This window comes from Meleagris gallopavo, chromosome 2, assembly GCF_905368555.1.
Source record: "Meleagris gallopavo chromosome 2, MGAL_WU_HG_1.1, whole genome shotgun sequence".
Lineage (NCBI taxonomy): Eukaryota > Metazoa > Chordata > Aves > Galliformes > Phasianidae > Meleagris > Meleagris gallopavo.
In genome coordinates this window covers 36,936,171-36,962,409 of record NC_139405.1, presented here as the reverse complement: position 1 = coordinate 36,962,409, position 26,239 = coordinate 36,936,171, and the positions used below count along the sequence as shown (strand labels likewise).

Here is a 26,239-nt window from a genome sequence, read left to right as displayed (position 1 = left end):
TTGCTGTGACGGTCTGTACTCCGGACAGCAGCAGCACGGCGGTGGGTTCGCCGGCCCCAGCGCGGACCAGCGGCGCTGCTGGGCGCCTCTCGGCGTCTGCCCCGGGGGGGGGGGCGGCGGTGCAAGCGCGGGCTCCTGCGGCCGCCTCTCGGAGCGGCGCTGGGCAGCCGCCGGCAGTCACGTGACGGCCCGGCGGGGATAATAAGCGGCCGCAATGAGCAGCGCTGGGCTTCTCCGGAGGGTCGGCCGCAAGGACCTGCAGCAGCAGCAGAGAGAGCGGGTGAGACAGAGGGAGTGCGAGAGAGGGAAGGAGGATCGCCAGCCATCCGCGACTACCTGACAGTTAAAGCCTCCGCTCTTAGCAGCTCATCGATATTAACATCCTGTCTCCTTGGGAAAGGGAAAAAAAAACTACACGCGTTGCTATCTTCAACCCCTCAGCAACCATACTAAGCTTAAATATATATACGTATTTAACTGTTAATAGGCAAAGCGGTTGAAGCTGATCCCTTGATAGAATGAACAGCATGAACCAGATAGAAACAAACATGCAGTACACCTACAACTATGAAGAAGATGAGTACATGACCCAAGAGGAAGAATGGGACAGGGACCTGCTCCTGGACCCAGCATGGGAGAAACAGCAAAGGAAGGTCTGGAAATAAAGTAATGTGTGTCTGTATATGTGCTTCTTTGCGGAATTCTGGCCTCACTTGTAGCCGTGCTGCATCTGGAATTGCTGGGGCTATGCAGTAAGGTGTTCTTATTTTAGAAGAGGATGTAGAATAAGATACATATCAAGCCGTATGATAAGGGAAAAGCACTCGCTTTCTGTATTCTTAAGTGAAATCTATGTAAGATGATAGTAATTAATGAGAGTCAGGAGTGTGTTTTTATATTTTACTGGGAATAGTTCTGTCAATAGCTCTACATCTGTGTATTGTTCATAGCAATTCCAGTGGTTTTTTTTTTTAACTTCATAGGTCTTCCTTTCACAAAGTAGTTTCTGAAATGTTGTATGTGCCTGATGGCTTCTCTAAAGAAGTACATTGCAGTTATAACCTGGGTGTTGCATGAAGTGGTTCGAAATTGTGCTGAAAAACCATCAAAATTTACATGCAGTATTTCTGAGTTTTATTAGAATTTATTCTCAAGATGGACTGAGTAATTTTAGAAAGATGATGTTGCCTTGAAATATATTTAGCATAGCTTTGGAAAACTATTGAATGAGTTACATTCCCATATGCCATTCTGTGTCTGGGTGAAAAAAAAAACAAGTCTGTAAACTCCTTGGAATATGTTATTGTAGAGGAAACACTCCTCACCTTTTAGGTTTAGGAAGGCAATTGTGTTACCAATTGTGTCAGTTTCTGAACATAGGCATAGGTTGTAGGCTCTTGTTTGTTCAAGAATTGTGTGAATGTGGCACTGAAGGACACTGTCAATAGGCATGGTGGGGATGGGTTGGTGGTTGGATTGCATGATCCTTATGACCTTTTCCAGCTGTATTGACTCTGACTTCTCAGTAGTTGTAAGCCTAGCAACAGTCTTGTTAGCAGTTCGATATTTTAGTAATTGCTGCCCCTACGATGCCTTTAAAATATGAGAGAAGAAATATCTAATTTCAGAACACTGAGTTTTAACCAGCCTATGGAAGAGAGAGATGAGAAATATTGTAAAGGATTTGTTATTTCCTAATGTTGAAAGTGATGTTGAAATTGCAGCTGACAGATCTAGGATTGCAGGGTTATCTACTGGTTACTGGAAGGAAAAAAAGGGAGAGAGGAGAAAGGAGCATTAAACTATAGGGCTATATATGCTTTTTGCTATAGATGGGCAACTCCAGGAAGTTTGATTAGGATAATTTTTAGCCTGTGTCAAATCAAGAAAAAAGTGTTGCAAGGATTGTATCTGAAGTCAGAGTCTGACCCACTGTTATGGTCATGGCTTCTATATGACTGTCAAACTAAGAGCTGTTAGAACTGGTAGGGTTGATGTGTTTGCTTTTCCATAGTAATTGGTAGAGGTGATATTTTCCTCTTGTTTTCACTTGTAGCTTTCTGCTTACTGTGAGTTTTACATGATTTTGCTCATTTTCCTGCACTGATATCTGCTTAGATCCTGTTATACAAGGATGGTAATGAGAAGTTCAGCAGCTGCAACTTCTAACCAATTATTATACACCAACAGTGATGCTCATTTTAGTTTGATGCTCTTTATATAGAGAAGTATTCTTTTATGTTTTGCAGTGAGAATGACAGTGATTTGTTAATGATTAGAAACTGCTCAGCTGTAACAGGCTGTGGTTACATCTGACAAAGATTCAATTGCCTAGCATTTCAAGGAATCCTGTGTTTTCAAAATAAAGAAATAATGGACTGGTTACTAGGCAATCATCACTCTGATGCAACATTCCTTAAATACAAATAAGTAATAAAAAGGATTTGGGTTCTGTAGGCTTTCTTATGTTTGCAGTAAATCTCTGGACTATTACAGAAGAACAGAGAGGAGTTGATATGAGGCACCATAGCAAGTTTTTTTGTTTCCATTCCTCCAAACTAATAATGCTTCAGCAGAAAATCTGGTTTCTACATTCATAGATAAAAGCTTACTTCCATAGGGTAGAGAGATGGTGCCTTTGCTACTTCGTGTTGTCTATTCCCAGTACTTGTTTTTAATATTTAAATGATATCACATTAAAATAAAATTTAAGAGGATGATCCTCAATACTTGCCTTGGAAAAGACTCTGAATTTATTATGACAAGGAAGTAAGTAATTTCACATAAAGGGTCCGAAACTTTTTACAATTTCAGGGCTTCTGTATTCTAAGTAGAACTAAGACGGTTCCAGAAAGTGCATTCTCACTTTCCTTATTTATTAAGAAAAGATTGCAGATACATGGGCACAGATCTTTGTTCAAACTGGTAATATAATATAGAAAAATGATCTCAGTGGAGCCCTGGCAGTTGGCAGCATATATTTTCTGTTAGACAGTCTTGGAACAAACCAAGAAATAAATACCATTGTTTCTATTGTGGGCTGCCCTCTCCAGACTTGCCATTTCAGTGATATGCCTGGTATGAGATCTGTCAACAGATGCTGGTAACACATGATGACGTCCATAGGATTACAATGGCCGTGATGCCTAATTATAACCATAGTTCATAGAGTATTATGGTCTGCTGTTATCCAGTCTCCTTGGTGGCTGCAGGTGTTAGAATAAATATAAAGTATGTTATATGAAGGGAGTCTCGGTAGTAGCTTAGCTGTGACTCTCTGGATATGAACACCAATTTAAGTGCTTTGGTTAGGGTAATATTTAGCTTGTGTCAAATCAAGAAAGTACAGCAATTTGACTGCTGTATTAGCTGCTATTGGTAGGAATTTAAACAGGATCATATAGTTGGAAACTTCAAATGGCAGCTTTAAACAAAGACAGAACAACAGGTCGGTTTGTCTTCATTATATTTGGGACAGACATGCTGTCTTCAGCAGGAACTAGAGAACTACAGCCTTGGTGTCTTTTAAACGTGTAGAAGGAAATGATCAGATTAGAAACTTCTGAATTTTGCTGCTTTTCCCAGTACAGTTTGATTGACCATGTGTGTTTAAGCAGTTGAAAGTTAAGCAGTTGAAAGATCTGTGACAGTGGCCATTTGCTTCTTCAGTACTATGTAGAAATCAGAAAGCAGAATCTGGCTGACCAGAAGGGCTGGGATACTCTTCTTGATTCTTCTACCTTAATCAGGGTCCTTAGACTTCAGTTTTCCTGCTGACTAAAAAGATGACAAAAAAAAGTGATCATTTGTAACCAAATGATAGTTGTAGTTCATTTTATGGTATGTTAGACTAGTCATTAGCCCTGTTTCAATCTCAGCTATGCTGGACTGGAATAGAATTAAAAATCATGCTATGAGCTATAGCTTATAGAGAAAAACTTAAAATCTGGTATTTCTTCTCTCTGTTAAATTTCTCAGCTTTCTAAAAAAGAAATCATTCAACAGATTCTGCAGTTCTTTTAGTCTCATCTCAATATTTTTTGAAGGAACATGGAAAAAGTGCGATTCCCCTTAACTTAGGAAACCTAGGACAACTCTACTTAAAATGCAGATATGCTGTATTGTTCACAGCATGTTTGAAACCCCAAGATTGCTTAGTGAACTGTGTGTTAAACAGTGCTTTTTCTTTTCCCTCTTCTCTTATTAATGCAAGAAAAAAAATGGTACAGAGTACCATTGTATCACGGTATGCAGAAAGAAGGACAGGAATACAGAACAGAGACCAATTGGATGTTCTGACAGTGTTGAACTTAAGAGAATACCTGACAAGTCTAAGAAAGGGAAGGGGTGTTTTTGAAGAATGTCTAGAAATAACTGTAAGCTCATAAAGAAAAAACTTTCTTGACTTAGGAGATTCCATGCAGACACCTGTGAAGAAGTTTATACTCCCACTAAGTGGAAACATCATTATTCCCTAAGTAACAGGCAGTAAAAGTTGTTTACTGATACATTTTATTTTTAGATAACTGTTATAAATAATTTATTATAGGAGTGTATTTCTTTAAACTTTGACATCAATTTTTTTTTTTAAAAGAAGTCTTAAATCTTCAGGACAGAGAAAAGATCTGAAGATTATGAACAGGTGTGACTCCGTCTTCAGGACAGTTGTATTGTAAAGGACTTAGCTGACTCCACATTGATATCTTATATATCTCCTCCAGATGTTTGTGCATGTCTCTGACACTGTTGCACTAATGTATGGAAAGAAAGAACTGAAAACATGTTCCTGGCCTTACTGATATTATTGTAGAGGAGCGTTCACGTTCCAGCTTACTTTATGGTCCTGATACCATCACCTTGTTGATGCAGAAGAGTTTTAATGTAGGTGTCAGCACCAAGAAGGCCAGTGATATTGTGGAGTGCATTAGGAAAAGTGTTGCCAGCGGGTTGAGGGAGGAGATTCTCCCTCTCTTCCCTGCCCTGGTGAGGCCACATCTGCAGTGCTGTATACCGTTTTGGGCTCCACAGTACAAAATATATGCCAGTGGAGGGCTATGAAGATGATTAGGGGACTGGAGTATCTCTCTCAAGAGGGAAGGCTGAGAGAGCTGGAGACAAAAACACTGAGGGACGATCTTACCAATGCATTCAAATATCTTAAGTGTCAAGAGCATGGGACCACACTCTTCAGTGGTGTCCAGCAACAAGATAAGAGACAGCAGGTGTAAACTAAAACACAGGAAGTTCCACCTGAAAATGATGAAGAAACTTTTTTTTACTGTGAGAGTGACAGAGAGGTTGTGGAGTTTCCTTCTCTGGAGATATTCTAAGGCCATCTGGGTATGATCCTGTGCTATGTGATCTAAGATGACCCTGACTGAGGACAGGGAGTTGGACTGAGTGATTTCCAACCTGAGCTATTCTGCGAGTGTGATGGTCTTTTGTGATAGAATAGAATAAAGAAGACTTGGAGTATTTATTTAGCTTGATATTGCACTCTGTGGATACAAATCTTGATGACACTGAGTGCTGTGCATGAGTGATGACTTCAGGAAGGTTTCTCTAGGGTAGAGGTTGACTTTCCAGTTAAACTACATTTTTAGCATGACCTACAAGGACTTATCTGCATTACCTTATTTCACTGATAATACAGCTCCTGTTGTCCTTGCACGTCAAATGAATGAATAAATAAATAAAGCAACAACTGTAGCAAATTCTTTGGAAGGTGCTACCAGAACTGTGTATTATGGACAGAATGCTGCTTTTACTTGTGTTGGTGGAACTTAATAATGTTGAGCAGATTAAAGACGTTGATTGCAGCCTGAAAGAGAGATTGACCTTGTGTTCAGTCTGACTTCAGTGTCTATAAATAGAGTTTCAGTCAACGTCCTGGATTCACTCTGAAGTCTGTGTGGTCTTCTGTGGATGGAATCTAAATCGGTGTCTTATCAGAAACCTTTTCTTGGAAAAAGTCTGCCTGTGAATGAAAAGACGGATAAACTTGTAGAAGCAAACAGCTACATTCCTCAAACCAGGAACAGGAGAGAAATGGCCACGCTTGAATGAGTGAAAAAGAAATGTAAAGCAGAAAAGTGTTGGCATGAGAGGCTGGATGCCACCAGGAATATTCAGTGCTGTAGAATCTGTGGATTTACAGGCTCTGAAATAGTTGTTATGAGGAATATGGCTCTATCTACAGTGTGTACAGGGCATTCCAGCCTGGATCCTGCTTTTTTTGTGATGTTCTATGGAAATAATCAGTTGTGGAGTGTTCTGATAGTTTTTGTCAGACTGGAAAATTATCTCCTTGAATTAGCAGCCTTGGAGTTAAGATCTCACAGCACACAAAGAGTCCATCTGTTTTCATCTCTTGAGGTTTTTCAGTGAGGCGACGCTTCTTACGCTCAAGGATCTATGACAACCAGAAGTGAATGTAGGACTGTGGGAAATGGTGCACTCTTTTCTAACAAAGTACCAGCCTCTTATTACTCATTCCTACTGCTTTCTACTATTAATTGGCTATTAGGAAAATTGGTGCTCTGGGTTGTATAGCTCCAGAACTAATTTCAGAAATAGACTTGCTTACTTATAAATGAAACCTACCGTGTACAGAATGACTGTGTAGAGAAATCATGATACACTGAGTCCAGTACTGCAATTCTGTGTACTTTACTTTTTATCCAAATAGTTTCACATAAATGTCTTGGAATTTCTGCAGGTTAAGTACAGGGTTTTGTATTGCTAATAGAAGTTAGAAAAGCAAACTATTTTGCCTTTTTAAAACATTTTATTTTTTCTTAGTAATTGGAATAGATTACTTGGAATTGGAATAATTAATTGGATTGGTAATTAATAATCTTAGTAATTGGAATTCCATAGAAGTGCAATATGATTCCAAATGGTATATGACACCATAAGTGCTGAGATTGTGCCTCTTGGTAATGTTTTTAGTACTCCAAAGCCAAACGCTTTTCCAGGTTCATAAAGAACTTGTTTTTAAAGCAGCAATTGCCAAAAGCTCTAACATTAAGAACGCACACATGTAAAGCATACGTTGTTTCCTTTTAAGCCCTGCGTGCTTTTTAAGTGACCTTCTTGGTGGTAGATGACCCCATATAGGAGGCCACAGAACTTGGTAGTCAATGGACGGATTCCATTTTTGCTACCAGTTTGTCCTGATTTTTCAGTATACGCTGTGATTATGTTAGATGCTGATGAAACAGAAGAATGTGTAATTGCAGCGTCTCTGGTTCTATGGAGAGTTGTCCTGTTGGTAGCTGGAGTCTGTAGAGAAATATGGGATGTGCTTAAGGCTTACCCTGTACGATTGGCCTCCTAGAGATTAGCACTTGTTAAAATAGTAACATGTTAAGTTCCTCTTGCTGATGTTATTTGCCAGGAATGGTGTTTGAGAAGAACATGCTGAAAGGATAGTAGAATGATCATATTTTGTCAATGTTCCTCAAAACAAATCTTGGAAGCTATCAATGAGGTGTTCAACTGAGAGAACTCTGAATATTGTGCTTGTATATGAAGGGAAATTCAAGCAAAGCTATTATGAAATTCACTGAATGAGAAATCATTATGAAGGTTGAATGAAGATTTTATTTGTCAGTGACAAATGTGACAAATCGATATATTTTTTCTTTTTCCTGTTTAAACTCAACATCCCCTCTCTGTTTTATATTCCCCATTGTAAGCTCCGTACGCTTTTGTTAGTATTGTCAAATGGGTAATTCCTACAGTTCCAGTTCAGCTGTTAATTTCTACCAGCCCCCAAAGATCTGCTTGTAACAAAACCGTAAGCCTTACCAACCTCAGTGTAAAGAACTTCTTCATAATGTATTATCTAAATCTGCCACCTTCACTACTGCTTATCATATTGCTACACACTGATAAAGAATCTCTCCCTATCTTTTTTAGGGTCCCTTTTAAATACTTGAAGGTCACTATTAAGGTCTCCCTAGAGCCTTCTCTTCTCTATGCTGAACAATCTTAACTCTCTCAGGAACTGTTTTGTATACAGAAGCAAAGGCTACTGCCTTCCTGCCTATGCTCACAGATAGGCAGTACAGCTTTCTCTGAAACTCATATAGCAAAATGTCTGCAGATACACCAATCCAATTAGTAAGACAATAAGGATTGGAAGAAAGTATGGATCTAAGTGGGTTTCCATAAGCTGCAACGAAGGTGCTTAAGAGCTAGAGAAAAGCTGTGTTTTAAGCAGTGGGCTTTGCTATAATCTCTTGAGACAAGGTCTGCATCTTTTGCTCTGGGTCTGTGTTTGGGTCATCGAAGAGCTAAGAGCTGAGTGGATAGGAATGGAAAGTTTGGTTGGAAGAGCACTAAGGGTCCTCAGCTCTGAGAGTGCATTAAATGAGTCCAGACTTGTAAAATTTTTAGCCCTGTTTAAGCAAAAATGGGGCTCAGATGCATTCTGTAGATTAGTGAATGCCAGTAAGAAAATATCCTGATTACATCACCAGTTCTCAAATCAAACTAAGATAGCTCTGCAGGCTGAATATTGACTGCTTTTGTCAATGGGACAACACAATTGAAAATCTTCCACCAAAGTGTGTTCATCCTCTCACAAGTAAGAAAAAAGGGATTCATCACTGTGATGGAAAAAGTCAGATACTGAATGCCTAATATAAATTTAGTCACTGTTGCACAAATTCAGACACATTCAATGATGTTTAGTTTAAATGAGGCATAGCAACTGGATTTTCTTTAGTTATAAAAAGTGAATATTATATAGACAGTAAATACTATACAAGTACATTCTGTATAGATAGTGTTTACTTTTCATTGAATAGTATATAAGTACTATGCTTTATATAGATAGTATTTTAGAAATTGTACTGCAGAGTCTACTTATAGAAGGATGCATTGGGTTATGGATCTGAAATGCAGGTGGATCAGTGAAATTTCACTTGTGAAAGTGGAATACAATCAGATAAAAATTTGTGCTGCTGAGCATTGTCCCAAGTAAAAAGAAGTCTCTCCTGCATGTTATTTTATATTGTTGCAAGTAGGAAAATATGAAAATGTTTTGTACAGCTGGCAAAATCGAGTCATTTTGGATTGTTTTACTGCCAAGTACAATTTTTTTTCCCCGAGTCCTAATTTTCTGGATGAACAATGTGTAACCAACATGGTATTCCTCTTGAGTGAGTAGTGAAATGTTGCTGACTCTGAGTAAATATTTTATGGCTATGTGTTATTTATCTCAGCTAGTACTAGAAGAAAAATATTCACATCTAGTACTTCATTTCCTCCTAAATGAAATTTCATTGCAAGTAGCTCAGGGTGATTTTCAAATCTTGAAGTGTTTGAAAAAACATGATTTCATTGAAAAGCTTTGTTAAAAACATGTGACATTTGTTCTTACAATATTACTAGATTTGTTGGGTATGCCTTGTGTTGAAAGGCTGAAGCATAAAGCTGCTTGTAAATCTGTACAGGTGCTATACAATGCTCTTTTTTCCACCTAATACAATGAGACATCTATTTACAGATAGAAGTTACCTCTTTCCACATCATTTAACGAGCAAATACAGTGTAATGACCACTCTCTGTTACTGTTTTTGTACGTATTCTGTTGTAGCTCTTTGTCCTGGTAATACAAGTACTTCTTTAGTACAAATTGGGATAACGTGATTCCAGTAATCCTCAAACTACTGATGTGAGAGGGTTACAGGATAGTTGTTAATGCAATAATGGTTTTCCTCCATTATTGTAAATACTGGAGCAGAGCATCTGCAGAGATAAAGGCAGAGGAATTTGAAAGAGAGTGTTCCATTTCACTGGAAGTACTTAATTGAAGTAGTAACTTGTAGAAATGCATTTGGTTCTTCAGAGGGTGGCAGCAGGAACTGCTAGTTAATAGTGGCTTACAATGTTTGTTTTTGTATTTGGACCTTAAATGTCCATTCATGCTCCAAAATAGTGGTGGTGCTGTGTGCTGGTTTTACGGATGAAAAGTGCTAAATGTTTCTTTTACTTGATGTATATGTTCTGTTCATGTCAAAAGCTTCTTCCCAACTGCTCTTAACTGTCGGAATCTCTTCAACGTGCAATTCAGTGCCAAATCAGTCTGGCCGCTCCTTACTTCGATAACAACTAACTGAACCTAATGTAGAGTACATGGGTTCTACTCTGAGCTGCCTCCTATTAAAGCTTATTCCTCTCTACTACCGTAGCAGGAGCCTGCGGGAAGTGGCTACCCTAGACTAAAATTAGCGTCTGCGTTTATTCCTTAAGCGTCTAAGGAAACGCTCGTATTTTTATAGGTGTTGAACACCCAGGCATTTCCAATGACATCAGGAGGAACCTCTGAAAATCAGTCTGCTATTTTGGTACTCACAGAAAGGCCTAACCATCTAGCATTAAGTGATTTCTTTTTTTAAACTCAGTTTTATGTTTAATCTTGACAGCGGTGTAACTTTTCACTGCTGTGAGACTTAAGATATCACATTCTGGCCTATGAGGCTAGAAGAAAATGAGTACCCAGCTGCATTAAATGCAAATGAAAAATTAAATAAATAGTTATATAGTTCTGGGATTCTTTTACCTAGACAGGTTTCTTTAGCCAATGGAAAATGTATCATCAAAATTGACCTCCAACTGTATTACAGGATGTAGTTCTACCACACATTTTCTTCAATGGAGCAGCTGTCCACCCTTGACTCTACTCTTTTTTTGTAAATTTACAATCCCTTTTTTTTTTTTTTTTTCTGGTACAGTGATTTTAGTCTGCAGACCATATCTAATAATAGAATGGCTTGGGTTGGAAGAGACTTAAGGATTATTTAGTTCCAACTCTCTGCCTTGTGGAGAGTGATGTTGAAATTATTGGAAAAAAAAATAATTTGCAGTAATTCCATTCACATAGTTACCACTCTTTAATGCTAAAGCAATAATGCAGTTTGTGATGCAACATCACAAGCAATTCTAGCTGTACATGTATGCATTATATATAATGCACGTATCATCCACTTGGCATTAATATTAGAAGGCAAACAAAACACCGTAACAGAGGCTGAGGATTGCTTGCTTTTCTTTTTCCTGTGGTCTTCAATTCCATACCCAAGCACAGGTATGAACATAACTCCTGTTAAGGACAGACATACTATAAACAAAGGACCGTGTTCTTAATTGACAAAGCATTTCGCTTATCTCAAAATTGTCTGTCTAAACCAGTTTATGCTTTCAGCAATTTACAACCGCAATTGTTTGTTATTTACCCACCTATTCTTAGCTAAGCCATTGAGAACGTGTTAGTTAAATTTTGTATCCATTTAGAATCAAGCTATCTAAAGAACCTGAGTAGTGTTTTGGAATTTAATCTGTTTGTATGAAAATATCAGTAAAAATAATTTAGGAGCTCTGAAATTTTTCAGGAAGTCTTCTGATTTACAGAATATTTTGAATGTTTTAGAACGTTACTTTATAACTCATAAAAACATGACAGTTTAAAACATAAACCCAGTGTACTTAAGTAGTACCTTTAACAGCAATCAGTCTTTTAAAAAATGTGTTCTTAAACACAAATCAAAATTGAAGAGTGTTATTTCCTAGTCATTATGTACTGAAATTTTTGTATAGATTACAAGCGAAACTAGATTTGTTGGCATTCAAATCTACTACATAACAATGCAAAGACGTTATTTACTGTGTAAATATCTCAGGATCTGACTGTGACTTCTTTTCTCCATCATATGGTGATGTCAGAGCAATACAAAGATGTATGTGCTGGCGTATGTGCAATTCAAAAGTTTTCAAAACCTAAAAGGTTTGAAGAAAAATATGACAGATGTATTTTTATACTTATGGAAGTGTTTTTAAAAATGAACATACTTATATCCCACTTGGATTGGTGATATTGACCAGATTATAATGGATTTACTTACCTGGCACCGTGGTATATAATTCGTGGTAAAGATAGCATGGTGAAGTAAATCAACAGAGAAAGCAAGGGAAAGACATTTGAAAATCCAGTCAACTAAATCCTAGATTAGCCTACTTTAATTAATCCTTCTATTTCCAGAGGGCATATCTTCAGTTCCTTCCACACTACATGGATGCGTGAATGTTTTGTTCATCTCATCCTAAATTGATTTAGTCATTTAAATATGTATTTGCTGAAACAAAAATGTTAACCATCACTACCTGTGATAGTTCAGGAACTCTTAGGAAACCAGGATGAGGACTCAGGGGCACAGTTGGTGAGAGAAGGAATGGAGTCTTGAATGGAGAATGGGAAGTACAGGCCATAAGAAGGCTAATTTGGCACTGATATTGCAGTGGTAATACATGTTCGTTGCTTAATATGCTTAAGAGAAAGCCTCAAGCAAGATAAAGGACATACACCTCACCTTGAAAGCAGACCTGCAGATTTGTCACTCGTAGATCCACCACAGTAGTCGTGATATTTTTTGGATAACCTATGTTCCATTCTTAAATCTCACCAGGGAGTGGCAATAATAAGAGATTATATTTTTGTTTTCTAATTAGCAAGGAATTGACCGTTCATAAAGCTGGAAAAGGAGAATAGAGGGAGAGAAAAAACGAACAAGCAAACAGAAAATTGGCTGTCCTAGAAGTTCTTACATTGCTGAAAAAGTTCTCTTCAGATCTATTGGCATTTTTACTGTGAATTCCTTTGCTCAAGATTTATTGTTGATATTCTTTTAATGCAGAGCATAGAACATGGTGCTCCAGAATTAACTATTTCTGAACCACTTAGAAGTAAATGAATTTCTTTTGACTCTGTAAACTTTTGTTTTGATATTTTGGTCCTTTGATGTGCTAAATAGATTTTTTTTCTGTCCTTCTGCTTCTTAACTTCTTAAGATTTAGATCCAAAAAGTGTTCACCTAGTGTAGCTGTTGTTTCTAACTAGTATTTACCTACCAAATATTGCTTTGTTCAAAAGTGATACAGAAAGCACCAGAGTGCAAATAGCTAACTATTCTATTAACTGTGAATGTTTTCAAGTGTATCAGAATTACCTTGATTGTTTTATTCATCTGAGGTCTGTAAATGGAAACTTGAAGAGAACAGGAAAGTGAGTGCATGAAAGAGTGATGCTTTGTGAGCATGTATTGATTCAAAGTTGCAGTCTTTATTGCATGGATGATAAGAGAGTCCACTACAGCTTTTCTGGTAGAATACTCATTTGCTGCATTCAGCTTTTTGTGTTGTAAATACAGCGTCTACATCTGAAAATAAAAACGATTGACCAAAAGTAGGGTATTAAAAACTTTCAAATTGTACTGTTCCATTAGTCCTTTATTTTCTTCTTTTGTAAGCGTTACTTCTGTTTAACAACAGAAGGTCAGAATATGCTTGATTCACAGATACATTTCTTTTTCAGCATTGTTTTTTGTTTTTTGTTTTTTTTAGACTTGAAAAGTAAAAGTTCTTTTGCTAGCCAGTATTTTAAATTTGCAAAATGTAGATGAAGCTGTAAGACATTGCACAGTCACTCAATTTTAGAGGTGAAATTGAGCCCTCCTAATAATGCATTTGGAACTCTCAATCCACAGGAATGCCTGTACATTTCACCTCTACAGTGGGGTAAGGATTTTGGATGGAGGCGTAAAGAGGTTTGACTTCTTTAAAAGAAGTTGTCCAAAAAAGCTGTGGATATGTAAGGATTCTCTGAATCCTTCAGTGTCTTTACTCACTGTCTTACCCTCATTACAGAAAACAATTTAATAAGAAGGCAGTGTAACTCAAATCTGTTAGTAATTTCAGAACTAACAGAGGATACAGTTTATTTATCATTCTATAGTGCTAATCTTGTACCTTCAACATTTTAATGCATTGAATTATGGTAGATAATTAAAAAAAAATTGGAGATATAAATTCTGTTATAAAAAGAGTCACCAGGAGAAATGAATATATATTAACATATTTCTTTCTTTACATATAAGGCACAGAAAATAGTTATCAGAAAAGTAGTGTATAACTGTAAATTGTGTGATACATATTTTTACTGAAGTAGGAGGGAAGATGTAGAGGTAAGATCATTGCAAACAGAAAGGATTTGCTCCTTATTACTCATTCTAGCTAGAATAAATTAGCTATAGCTACTATAGGACTGCAACTTGTGGCTCTTGGATGAAAACTTATCAAAGAGAGTGCTCTTGGATGCTGCTTGTGACCAGCTTTTTTCAAGAATTTCTGCATATTTGAATAAAGAAACTATACTGCAAAAATAGATGTTCGCTTCCAAGAAAAAGCTGCCTTGCAAAACTCTGCCCCTTGGCACTACTTAGAAAGGTGGTGAAAACATTAATTAAAAGCTTTCCAGTCTTGCAAACCTGACTGGTTACAATATTCTGGTAGCTCCTGTATCCCAAGTCATGTTAGAAAATAGCTTTGTACTGAAGTTGCACTTATAATTTATAGGGTTAGGTTGTATGACTGGGGGGAACCTTTCTCTTTTAGGTCCCTCTTTTGAAACCAGGCCAGGTGAATAACTGACAAGGTTGCTAACACATGCGTAGTGTCTATGAGATGAGTTGTAGTCCCAGTTTAGCTCTCGAGGGCACAGGTGTCCCCATCATTTAAATGACCAGAAATGGCAGCTTCATTGGAGATGCCCAAAACTGGTCTTATTAGTGAGAGGTTGGGGCAGTGACTTTTCATTCTGGAGGTGAAAGCTCAAACAATTTCTATTTGTAAAAATGTGCTCTCAAATTGCATCTGTGGGGTTATTCACAGTCATTGCTGCTATTCTTAACAGTTCCCTGAGTGATTTTTTTATTTTTTTTTTTCCATACCCAAATGGCTGTCACATTTTATAATTCAGGAACTGTTCAAGGAAGGAAAGATAACTGGCATGCAACTAGATTTAGAGTAATAGGTAACGGGTTTGTGCTAAACATCTGACTGATTTTTTTTGAAAGTAAAATTAACTTTGACTGAGAACAGATACTGAAGATGTGGCAGTCTTTTATTTACATGACATAGTTCTATCAATTTTTTTAATCTTTCTTACTACTTTTTCTTTATTGGGATTTTTTTTCAGGATAGCATTTGAGCACCTTAAAAGCTATGCAGTAGTGTTGTGGGATATGAGGAGTTTATGATTCTCATTATCCTTGAGACATGAGACACTTAAAAGCACTCAACTACGTCTAACATCTACTCCTATTGTTGTTAAGTGGTTTATGGTCCCATATAAGAAATCATGGATCATAAAATGCTCAGCTTTTATACCTATGTGTGTTTATATATATGTTAATTCATGTAGGGTGTGATAAAGTTAGGAAGGTGATATAAGTATCGCAATTTCTTCTCCGCAATCACAAAGGCACTGTATGTACACAAGGAATATGTCATTACATCTGCTTTCATTTTAATTTGCTTTGTGTTTAACTTTCTGACACCACTCTCCAGTCTACTGACTTTGATTCTTCTTTATTCTGTTGCATTTCCTCAGCTTTATTTCTTTATGATTCTATCTTCACCCTTCCACTTCCTTTTCTTCAATTTCTCTGCCGGATCTCCCCCAGTACTGTATTTTTTTTCATAAGGGAAATTATGGGGTCATAAAATAGAAGAGGGAAGGGAGGATCACTGCAGAAAAAAACAACCTGATAGCATAGGTTTACAGCTATCTGTTACATGCCAAGTACTTGAATTACTAAATGGTAATTGTCATCTGCTGAATGATTTCTTATTTTGCAGTCTTAGGGCCTCTCTATCACAGAACCTGGAAGGAAAACTAGTTTTGACTATTCTCCCTTTTTAAGGCTGCATTGTAGATGTCAATTAGGATGGGAATCTTCCATGAACGTTGTAGGAAATATGACTGGGTGAATCCAGGCAGGCATTTAGTCTATTCCTCTGCCTTCAGACAGGAACAAGTATACTGTTCTTGACATACTTAACCAGCTTGCTCTTGAAAACTTCCAAGAAGAAAGCTGCTACATCTATCCAACTGATCTCTTTCACTACTCTGCTTATAGAGTTAAAAATTGATATAAATCTTTCTCATGCTTGTTTAAGCTCATGATTCCTCGCTAGCTTGAATGCAGAGAAATGATATATTCTCTTCTCTGTTGTGACTTCTTAAATGGTTGAGACAAGTCTTAGTCTTATTTTGAACTACTGATCAAAGATTTTTATTGGATTCTTGTCCTTTATATTTCTATATCACTTTCTTGGGTGAGGTTTTCTTATTTGAGTGGACTGAAACTTCCAACATGGAAAATAGATTTGGACCATAATTGCCCTACAGGTTGATCCTGAACACGTTTTCGTTTCAAATGGGATTTTGAACATTACATGTACTCCTACTCTTAATGTCAACGTTTCTGATTGGAGATTTGATATAAGCAGAATTATCTACAGCTGATTAAAAAAAAAAAAAAAACATGAGTAGACAATCCTATGGTATTGCTCATATTTTGAGAAGTCACATTCTTGGATCATTTAGGCACCTGCTGCTGTAAAACTTTCATAAATGATATAATCAACAGTAATGAAAAAGGAAGGAGCTTCCTGCAGGAAACAGAGCAGCAGTAGCATTATACCAGTGATTTATTGAGGTCCTGAATTCTATGAAGACTTAACTAAATTTTCATGCTCAGAACTGATTATTCTATTTGACACATTAAGGCTTTCATGCCTCAATACCTCTGTCTTTTCCAGACATGTTAGGTAATTTGATGAAGATATTGTCTGCCTGTTCCTAGTAAAGCAATATCATAACTATTTTACTCCCTTTTAAAGGCCTTATGAAACCTCATCTTCATTCCTTTCATCTTTCTTGAGGACAGTGCATGCAGAAACTCATGCTGAGTTTCTATCACATCTTGCTATCTCGCGAATTTTCTGTTTTATACCAACAAGATGATGTAACTTTTCTTTCAGAGGAGACAATGGAGAAAATGATCACTTTGTAATTACAGACTCAATAATCTTAACATTTCACGGGGTTCAGGCTTGCCGGATTATTCTTGAAGGGTTATTTACGTGCTCTGTTTGGGTTTGTTTGTTTGTTTTTAATAGTGAGCACTGTAATACAGACGTGCAATCATTCACTGCTAAGAGATGGTCACGCATTTTACAGGAAACCCTAGGCTTGCATAGGATTAGACCACCTGCTTTTTAAGGATTGAGGTTTCCCCAAGCTGTTCCATGCAAACAGAACACAGGAGAATGCTAGCATGACTTGTACTGTATTCTGTGTGATGAATGCATCCTTTAGATGATGTCACCAATGGAAAATAAACTTAAGGAACTGGCACAATATCCCTTTAGGAGCTGATCTGCTGGTAGTGGAAAGTACATCAACATATCATCTCTGACACTGTTGAGCTATACAGAGGGATGTGCTGGGGCAGGGAGGGCTTTGCTCAACTTGAGATTTGGGGATCTTGTGGTAAAGCTTCTACTAACTTTCCTTGTGAGATGGTTTAACGAGATGCTTTCTGTTGTTCATAGGAATCTGGCTTTGAGATACTGCCTGTGGTTTGAGGATTTCTTCTTAATGGCTTTTTGGAACATGCTAAACATTTCCTTCACCTTAGATTTCTGGCATTCTTCACCATACTTCCACTGTGCTTCATTTGAGTTGTTACTGTGCTTGAGTCTATTTTAGTGCAATTGAATTGTACATGGTGAGCTACCTCTCCTCTTAGAGTTACTCTTACCTCTCCTCTTAGAGTTACTCTTACCTCTCCTCTTAGAGTTACTCTTACCTCTCCTCTTAGAGTTACTCTTACCTCTCCTCTTAGAGTTACTCTTACCTCTCCTCTTAGAGTTACTCTAGCCGTCTTAATAAGATGTCCCGTGTTAGTAACATGAAACATATTTCAAACATGTACCATCTATTGCAGTGGGAAACAAGGGGACAGTTAATGATTCAAACCAGTAGGATGTAACGTTTTAGTTGTTCTCAGTTCAGGAAAATATAGTTCTGCACTAAATGAGCAAAAGGTAGAACTGCAGAAATATAATCAATGCCATATGTAGTCATTGGTTTACATCAAACTAGTTTATTAAGGCTGAACGATCTTCTGCTGTTTTGCACCTTTGTGCTCCTTTTTGTGGAAGGGAGCAGAATTAAATATTTAAGAGAATGAGGGCCAACACAGACTGTATCTCAAGCCCAGGAAGAAACCCTGATTCTGAAGTCATTAGAATGCTGTGTGGACACGAGCTAGGAGGTCATGTTGCAGGATCATGACTTATATTTTAAAACATGCATAACAGACAGATGGGCAGCTCTTCAAGGGGAAACCTCAGTCTTGCATGTGGGAATGTTCTGGCAGAGCTCCCCTAATGCTCTTACTGTGTGCTCTGAGCACAGTAATGTTCCATATAACTACAGAATGAATCACTGCATCCCATTTAGGCTGGAAGTAATGAAACCCCCCACCTAGCACAAGCAGAGAGGAAAATTGCTTTAGGAGGAGGGCTGTAAAGCACTGTCTTAAGAAACAACTCTATTAGACTGAGATAATTAGAGACAGCATGTGTGTATATATAAATATATTTATACATGCACACAAACATGTTGAATGCTTACAACTGAAACAAATTGTCTACAGGTGTGGTTTCACTCTCTGGGTATTAGACTTTAAGATCTGCTTAAAATGAGTTATACTCTTCTTTTCTTAAGAGATACAGAAATTATTAAGCTTCCTATTAATGCAATCTTTTTCATAAATTTCCTACATTAAAATTGGATTTTTTTTCTTATGTTTTCTTATGTAAAGATTGCAGAAAGGCTAGACATAAAAAACAGTTGTCTTGCTTAGGCCAGTTGTCTTTCTGGTAGAAGAGCAGATAAGCAGGAATATGCATTTTTAAGTCAATGTGATTTTTTAAAACTTATTATAGCAGTCAAATTCGTTTGAGTTTGGAAGTGTGAAAAGTTGTGTTAACCTTTGTTATGAGCTTCATATACTAAAAAAGACATGGGTCTCCAACACTTTTTTGGGCCAGATCCACTTTTGAGTGCAAATGAGTAGATCAAATAAATCTTTCTGAAGTTGTGGAAATTATCTTCTGTGCATATCCCCATGAAAGTTATGTGGTTATTTTGGTGATGTATATTTTAGATTGATTTTAGTTGGATTTAGTATCCAACTAGAAATTTACTGTATATCTCCAGCACGTGCAGCAAATTGTCTGATGATCTCATGATACAGGATAACTGTATTGAAGAGGGTGGTAACTGGTGCTGTCTCAATTGTCTTTATCCCTATTATCACAGACAGATACGAAGCTTCTTAGTATAGTGTCTTTCTGCTTTTCCTGATTTGAAGCATTATCAAAAGTAAGTTATCATTACACTCACATGAAAATGCATGTGTGGACTTTCTCAGGTGTGTAGGACAGTTGAGCTCTCAGAGGTATCACTTCTTCTGTTAAAGCACATCCTTCATTGTGCCGTATAGCAGTGTTTGTACTATGGAGCAGGCACACTGTTATTTCTTGGCATTAGCTGCAATTGACTGATAGTTAATTGGGGTTATCTTCTTTTTCTGTCCTTTGATTGCAATTCTTCTTGTAAAGTGCTTGTAAAATTAAGTGGCCTGAGTAAACTCAAGACAGATATTTTTTTTTTCCTCTGGTTTTTTCTTTGCAGTCACAGGTCCAAATACTGGCAGTCTTCACAGTGAGAATATAGTTGGCATAGAATATAAACTATGCTCTCTTTTTTAGTTAGCTTTTCCAAAATGTTCCTGTGATGGCAATGGAGTTTTAGTGCATTAAGAGGAAATTTGAGGGTCTGCAAATTTCTTGGCTTCCTGGCTTACATTCCCTCCTCTGTAGTCTCTTATCCAACGATGTCTGCTAAGTTTCTCTGGTAGTAATAGATTTAGAAAGGGGGGGTTTGTTTGTTTGTCTTTTGTAGAGTCAGCCATGGTAAATAAATTCTAAAAAGAAATATCTAGCTTTTCTAATTACTTACGGCTTCTGGTATTCAACTTTGTGCCTTCAGTCCTGCCTTATTTCTCTGAGCAATCTGATACTCCGAGATGTGTCCAGCAGAAAAAGGAATTTGCTTTGTGTAAGTCATTTAATAGCTTTTAAATCCCAGTGGATTACAAAGTTGCAGGATCCTGTGTGCTGGCTGTATCTTGATCTTCAGAACTTAAACGTGCTTTGAATTGCTTCTTAATAACTATTAATAGAACTGTTAAAATCAAAGTGGTGAGAATTCAGGTTTGGAGCAAGTGGTATCACGATGAGAAGGGAAGGATGAGGTGTTAAATGAAACGTGAATTGTGGAAAGTGTTAAAATTTGCAAGTAAAATTTAGCGGTAGCTTTAATACTTAGGTCAACTGATTGCATCACTGAAACAAATGTTATTACTTAAGTAATATTCCTATAACTATCTTTAAATAAAGAAAGTAAGCTGACATGGAAGGCACCAGGCTCTGAAGCCATACACAGAAGAGCCTGCTGTAATGTTCTGCATTTACACTTTCTATGAGACACGAAGGGATAGCAGCATTTCATAGATAGGAGTACACTGGTCAAATGATGAAAAACTGTAGTGTAGATAAAAGATCTAAATCTTTTATTTTAGATATAGAAGATAAATCTAGACTATACAAATACAGATAGTCTAAATAAAGAATTTGTGTAGAATGCTTCAGCAGAAGTTGATTTGTCTCGTGAATGGGGGCATAGTAGGTAACTCCAAGTTCATCATTCAGAATGCTACAAGTCTGATGATAAACCCCAGTATTGCTGAAAACAATTGTAAATAGTGTACAGATGTAAAATGGCAGCCAAAAAAAAAAAAAAGGGGAGTGATATAAAATTATTTATTGAAAGCAGCTTGACTGAGCAGTGGTAACATCTCTGTTTATATCATATCAATGCTGGGTGTCTTCATAAAATGATCAATATTGAGAAAAAGTGTGGAAGTGTGCAGATCAGAAGAGAAGAAATGCTCTCTAGTGATTGTCTTCTTACGTAGAGATTCCACTGAGTGCTGGAACATCCAGTGTAAATTTTTAATTTTTCTACCAAGATTCAGTGAGCTTCTGTGATTTAATGCTCTTGTTTTTCTGCACTAAATATGATGAGCAAATTTTCTTTTCTGCTGTTGGGTGTGAAGTTGTGCTTATTCTTTCTGTCACGGTGATCTCAAAAGGCTTACTGGGATTATTTGAAATTGGCACTCTGCAGTCTATCCTCTTTTTTGACTGGCTATATCCCTAGTATATTCATTACATCCTGCATTTTGTCTGTAAAATGTCAGTGCCTCACAAAATGACCACAGTTCCCATCACACCGGGGGAAAATTTTGCATTTTGGTCACTTGGTAGATGCCCAACTGATCCTTTAAATGGAATAAAGATTAGGAACCTGAAGAATAAAAAAAGCAGAGATGAAACTGCAGGTACCAGAACAATGCACATGTCCTGCAAGCTGTTCTTTATCACTGTGGGTGCTCTGAGACAAGCATCCAGCAAGCTGCAAGAATCCTCTGTGTACACTGAATCAAAGAAAACAATAATGAAAATGTTATAGATAGAACGTTTGCACTTTTAAGAGTGCCAGGGAAGGTTATAGAACAGATCATCTTGGGTGAGATCACACGGCATCCTGGCTTGTGTCAGAAACAGTGCAGCCAGCAAGAGCAGGCAAGTGATCATCCCCCTGTAGCTCTGGTGACACTGTACCTTGAGTACTGTGTTCAGTTTGGGGCACCTCACTACAAGAAAGACACTGAAGCCCTGGAGCGTGTCCAGAGAAGGGCAAGAAAACTGATGTAGGAACTAGAGCACAAGTCTTACCAAGTGTGGCTGAGGGAGCTGGGATTGTTTGGTATGGTGAGAGGGGAGACCTTTATCACTCTCTACAACTCCCTGAAAATGGAAGTTGTAATGAGATGGGAGTTGTCCTTTTCTCCCATATAGGTAGCAATAGGACTAGACGGAATGGCCTCAAGTTGTGCCAGGGGAGATTCAGATTGGATGTTAGGAAAAATGTATTTTCTGAAAGAGTGGTCAGGTGCTGGAATGGACTGACCAGGGAGGTGGTTGAGTCACTGTCCCTTGAGGTGTTGTACTAAGGAACGTAATTTAGTAGGGAAATATTGGTGGTAGGTGTATGGTTGAGCTAGATGATCTTGAAGGTCTTTTCCAACCTTGGTGATTCTATGAAAATTTGAGATAAGAATTTTGAACTCAGTGATGTATAAAATGATTGGGTGTTGTACATCCAGATTTCTTAGGCAGTTATGGAAGTTTCTGTTGCATTGTTTACTCAAATGGCTTAGCAGTTGTTTTGGAAAATGTGATGTTGATAAGATTTTAACTATTTATTTTTATTTACTTTTTTACAGACGTTTACAGCTTGGTGCAATTCCCACCTCAGGAAAGCAGGCACACAGATTGAGAACATTGAGGAGGACTTCAGAAATGGCCTCAAACTGATGCTGCTCTTAGAAGTTATTTCAGGTTGGTTAAAGTTTGCTATGTTTGCTTCTCCGTTGTTCTGAGATGTAGTTATCAAGGTACACTGAAAATGCTTCTGAATGGGAAGGGAATGGCTCACGTTCCAGACACACAATGAGGGTGAAACAAGGCTTTTTATGAGATTTTGGTGGAGAAGGTATTAAAATGATCATTCTTCGTGAAATGGAGAGTCATTTTCTAAAATAATTGGTCATCTAAGAATGTAAATTCAACCAAACATGTCAATTTATATTCTGAAATTGGCTAATTACTGCCCTGAATAAGGATGTTAAAAGCTATCAATCTTGGTCACATTTGAGAGGAGTCTACGGCTACTCTGGATAGAGTCCAGGTTTTCTTTACAGTTAGGCAAGTAATGGTGATGTCTAGAATATCCTTCCCTCTGATTGATGAAGTATTCTAAAGTAGATGGTAATAGTGAAATAGAGGTCTAGACACAGTAATCACTTGCATACTTTCCAGATGTTTTCAGTGTTCAAAGCATGCTCATTCTTGAGTTCCACTCACTTGTGTGTCTGTAGCCAAGTGTATATAACAATAAGTGCATTCATTTTGTTATCCTGTAGGGGAAAGATTACCAAAACCAGACAGAGGGAAAATGCGCTTCCATAAGATTGCTAATGTCAACAAAGCTCTGGATTACATCGCCAGCAAAGGAGTGAAACTTGTGTCAATTGGTGCAGAAGGTATGTAATAGAGCTTGATGGTGGGCCTAACTTAGGTTTTAAGCACTCGCATTGCAGAAGTCTCGATAGAGACCCTGGTTCAAACTGTGCTAGCTATCTGTGTGACTCAAACAGCCCTTAACACTGATGACTGGCTTATATCTCTGAAAGAACAAGAGATGGAAATGTGTGGACACCTGAAGAGAGTAGGGGCATGACTGTGCTCTAAGATTTGTTTCTCTCTGAGGTTAAATTGACTTGTCTGTAACTGTTTTAGTGGGTGTTTAAATGACAGTTTGTTCATTTGGAGCTTTACTTTTTTCCTATATGTTATTAAAAATAAATAACTGTTAGAAAGAAAAGGTTGGATTCTGGGCTATGCTTTATTGAATCTAAGATCTTTTTTTTTACCATTAGGAGCTGGGACTTATTTCCATTTCATTATGTGCATGGGAGGTGTGCTTCTAAGATTCAAATGTAGAGTTAAGGGAGTGATCAAAAGAAATTCTAGCAGCCTGAGAGACTGAACATATGAAGAAAGTGGGGTGGAATTTATTAATAAAGTTGTTACTTCATTGATGTTCTGCTGTGCAAGTATTAAAATAAAAACACATAGCTAGCTAAATTCTGATTAATGTAAACTGAGCAAAGGAAGGCAGGCTCTGACTGCAAGTAAACCTAGGCTTTCCATGAGATTGAAATGATGTTATAAAAAAATACAAAGGTCACAGAAGCACAGAATTGCAGGGATTGGAAGGGACCTCAAGAGATTGAGTCCAACTCTCTGCTAAAGGAAGTGCTCTACAGTAGGTCACTCTGATAGGTGTCCAGGTGGGTCTTCAGTGTCTCCATAGGAGAACCCATCACCACTCTGTGCCAGTGCTCCATCACCGTTACCTTAAGGAAATTCTTTCTCATGTTAGTACAGAACTTCCTCTATTCAAGTTTTAAGCTATTACTCCTTGTTCTATCACTGTGTGCCACCAAGAAGAGTCTGGCCTCATCCGTTTGCCTCCCACCTCCCTTTAGATATTTATAAACATTAATCAGGTCCCCTCTCGTTCTTTTTTTTTTTTTTTTTCCCCCTTTCCTCATATGGGAGGTGCTCCAGGCCATTAATCACCTTTGTGGCCCTCTGTTGGTCTCCTTCTGGGAGATCCCTGTCTTTTTTGAACTGGGGAACCCAAAATTGGACACAGTAATCTAAATGTGGCCTCATGAAGATAGGGAAGATCACCTGTCGGGCTGCTGGCTATGCTCTTTATGACGCAGTAGAATTATCTGGTCCATGCATCTGTAGAAGCAATGAAAGAATCTACTAGCATTTGATGATTCTACAACAGATTTACCTAGCCCTCACTAAAAATGTTATGGCTTTGGATCCAGTGCTCCAAACTGTGAAAGAAATGGAGTTTCTCAGGGCAGAGCATTTGGACTGTCTGGACTCACCCTTAATTCGTTGGTGTCTGAAGTGTGTGGGCCATCTGAGTCCAAAACAATGCCATCTATTTTTAGACACATAACAGGAACATTTTTGGGACTATATCATCAGTGGGTGTTGTAGTTTAAATTCATAGTGGTCAGCCAAGCTTCACGCACCCACTCTCTTGCTCCAACCAATGAGATGGGGAAGAGAATCAAAAAGACAAATGTGAAAAAACTCAGTGGGTTGTGATGGCGACTGATTAACAGGTAAAGTAAAAGCTGCATATGCATGCAGGACAAAAAAAGAAATTTGTTCACTACTTTCCATTGGTAAGCAAATGTTTAGCTATTTCCAGGAAAGCAGAGCATAATAGTTATTTGGGAAGGCAAATGCCATAACTCTGAATGTCCCTGCTTACTTCTCCTTTCCCTGTAACTTTTATTGTTTGAACATGGCACCATATGGCATGTTGGGATCAGCTGTCCTGGCTGTGTCCCTTGTGTTCTCTGCCAACTTTTTGTGCACGTCCAGCCTCCTTGCTGGCAGAGGAGTGTGAGAAACAGAAAAGACATTGACTCTGTGGGAATCTTTAAGGTCTCTTTCAACTCAAACCATTCCGTGGTTTATGTTATCAATACAATTTTCATTACAAATCTAAAACAAAAAGTACCATTCAAGATACTATAAAGAAAATTAACTGTATCCCAGTAAAAACTAGTACAGTGGGAAAAGAAAGGCAATTCCCAAAGTCACTTCAGATCTCAGAAGAGCTCTAATGAATTTCAGAAGTCCTTGTCCCCCTCCGTCAATTGTACAGGTAGCCAGGGGCAGCTCAGTTAAATGAAGTGGAATGGAAAAATTTGTTTTTCCCCTAATTCTCTGTGGTTAGGGGTGTTTTATGAATGGCATGGCATTAAGCAGAGGGTACTGAAGAGATAGTTTATGTATAGAAATGAAAATCAGACATACAGGAGCTTGTCTGATAGTCGGTGTGGAAATACTGAGAATACAGAATATAGAGCAAAAGAGTGGTAGTTTCTGTCCTGTTGTGCTGGGACTCCAGCCCTTTCTGACATAAAACAAGAAGGTAACAGAAGGTGACCTTGTGGTGCTTCTCTGATCACAGTTTGCTTAGTAAGGTAGTGTTTTCACTCCTGAATTCTTCAGGCAAGGTTGTAACATATAAACTTAGATGCATCAACTCATATCTGTTGCTGAGTGAAGCAGGCACACCCTCTGCTCTCCTATATCCATCATTTTGCTTAATTATTGCTTCTGGTGGGTGCTCAAAGTAGAGAGTTGCACGTGAGCACTTCCTGCATCATCTGAAAACAAAGCATCTGTGTTTTCTCAGATCAGCCATTAAAAAAGCTTAAGCTAATCCTGCTACTCCCCTTGGAAACTTCTGTTGTGAGTTTAGACTGTCGAAACAGGTAATTCCCTCTGGAAGGGAGGAGTGACAAGGAGCAGTAACCCATTAGAGATGCTCTGTAAGGTGATGTCCATCCATTCTTTAATATTTCTTGCTGCATGTAACAACATGCTACAATAAGGGAGAAAATTAAGGGGATGTTCTTGACTGTGCTGCAGGCTCTTATTGCCTATTTCTGGAATTCTCAATCCGTAGCAAGAGAGGATTAGAAGTAAAGCTTCATTCATTAATATTTTAAAACTATTTAAA

The 26,239-nt window shown here is 37.9% G+C and overlaps 1 protein-coding gene across 3 annotated transcripts in view; it reads left to right on the top strand.

Annotated features, from left to right (window-relative positions):
* The first annotated feature begins 219 nt into the window (after positions 1 to 219).
* The window catches only part of ACTN2 (actinin alpha 2), a 65,070-nt gene continuing 39,050 nt past the window's right edge, over positions 220 to 26,239 (top strand). For all 3 annotated transcript variants that reach the window (XM_085219668.1, XM_003204009.3, XM_085219669.1), the window contains exons 1-3: positions 220 to 653; positions 22,335 to 22,449; positions 23,034 to 23,153. In XM_085219668.1, coding sequence (XP_085075794.1) covers positions 519 to 653; positions 22,335 to 22,449; positions 23,034 to 23,153 — 370 coding nt within the window. In that variant the 5' untranslated portion in view covers positions 220 to 518. The remainder of the gene's footprint in view (positions 654 to 22,334; positions 22,450 to 23,033; positions 23,154 to 26,239) is intronic.